The sequence below is a fragment of the Olea europaea genome, unplaced genomic scaffold (genome assembly GCF_002742605.1).
Source record: "Olea europaea var. sylvestris unplaced genomic scaffold, O_europaea_v1 scaffold41458, whole genome shotgun sequence".
NCBI lineage: Eukaryota > Viridiplantae > Streptophyta > Magnoliopsida > Lamiales > Oleaceae > Olea > Olea europaea.
In genome coordinates, this window is record NW_019261206.1 from 1 (window position 1) to 1,026 (window position 1,026).

General features: G+C 37.1%; 1 protein-coding gene across 1 annotated transcript; it reads left to right on the forward strand.

Moving 5' to 3' along the window:
• Window positions 1-150: 150 nt before the first annotated feature.
• LOC111387644 (protein argonaute 4-like) lies at window positions 151-952 on the forward strand (the record flags this gene model as incomplete). Its single annotated transcript, XM_023012217.1, has 3 exons — window positions 151-359; window positions 498-725; window positions 799-952. Coding segments are annotated over 3 exons (591 nt in total), but the record flags the coding sequence as incomplete, so codon positions are not given.
• Between the last annotated feature and the right edge of the window lie 74 nt (window positions 953-1,026).

The window sequence follows — 1,026 nt, forward strand, 5'->3', positions numbered from 1 at the left end:
GTACATGTAGCATTGCTCATACTTTTAATGCCACCTCATACAAAGTTGGGGAACTTTGCAATTTTCACACAAACATATGTTTTTGTACACGCTGTGTTAGAAACTGAGAGGAACATTATCTTATCTCTACTCAATAATTTGTTTACTTAGGTAACCATGATGTACGAGGATGGTGCACAAGTTGATGCAAAGAATGTAGGAAGAAGAATACTCGATAAGGTCCACGAGATGTATTCTTCTTCTGATTTTAATGGTAAATATTTTGCATATGACGGTGACAAGAGTTTATTTACTATTGGTTCTCTACCACGAAAAAAACTTGAGTTCACTGTTATCATCGACGATGTGTCATCAAAAAGGTATTGAAACTTCTTATCCATATATTTGTTTTTAACCCTTAACATATTCTGAAATTCTTAGTTTTCAGTTTTTTTATCACTACTTTGAACCTTCTTAAGAAATTACATTATAATATGATGAGATATTATTGTTTACAGGAGACTGGAAAGTGGAAGCCTTGGAGGAGAAGGTAGCCCAAATGAGGGTGGTGATAAGAAGAGGTCTCGTGCATTTTCTCGTTCCAAAACATACAAGGTTGCAATAAACTTTGCTGCCAAAATTCCAATTCAAGCGATTGCAAATGCCTTGAGAGGAATAGATACTGAGCATTTTCAAGAAGCTGTGAGAGTACTGGATATCATGCTACGACAGAATGCTGCTAAACAGTAGAAATCTTGCACGTTCTCTTAATTTTTGTTGGGTAATAATGGTGTGCTCAAATGAGTTCTTTGTTTACAGGGGTTGCCTTCTAGTCAGGCAATCTTTTTTTCACAATCAACCAAGAAACTTCGTGGAGATAGGGGGTGGTGTCGTTGGATGCCGAGGATTTCATTCGAGTTTCAGGGCAACTCAGGGAGGTCTCTCTCTCAACGTTGGTAAGCTCTCGATTGCAGTGCATATTTTATCAACCCTTTTGCTTTTTGAACTTTTGTTGTAGAAATTTTAGACCGCCTTTTTAATTGGCAG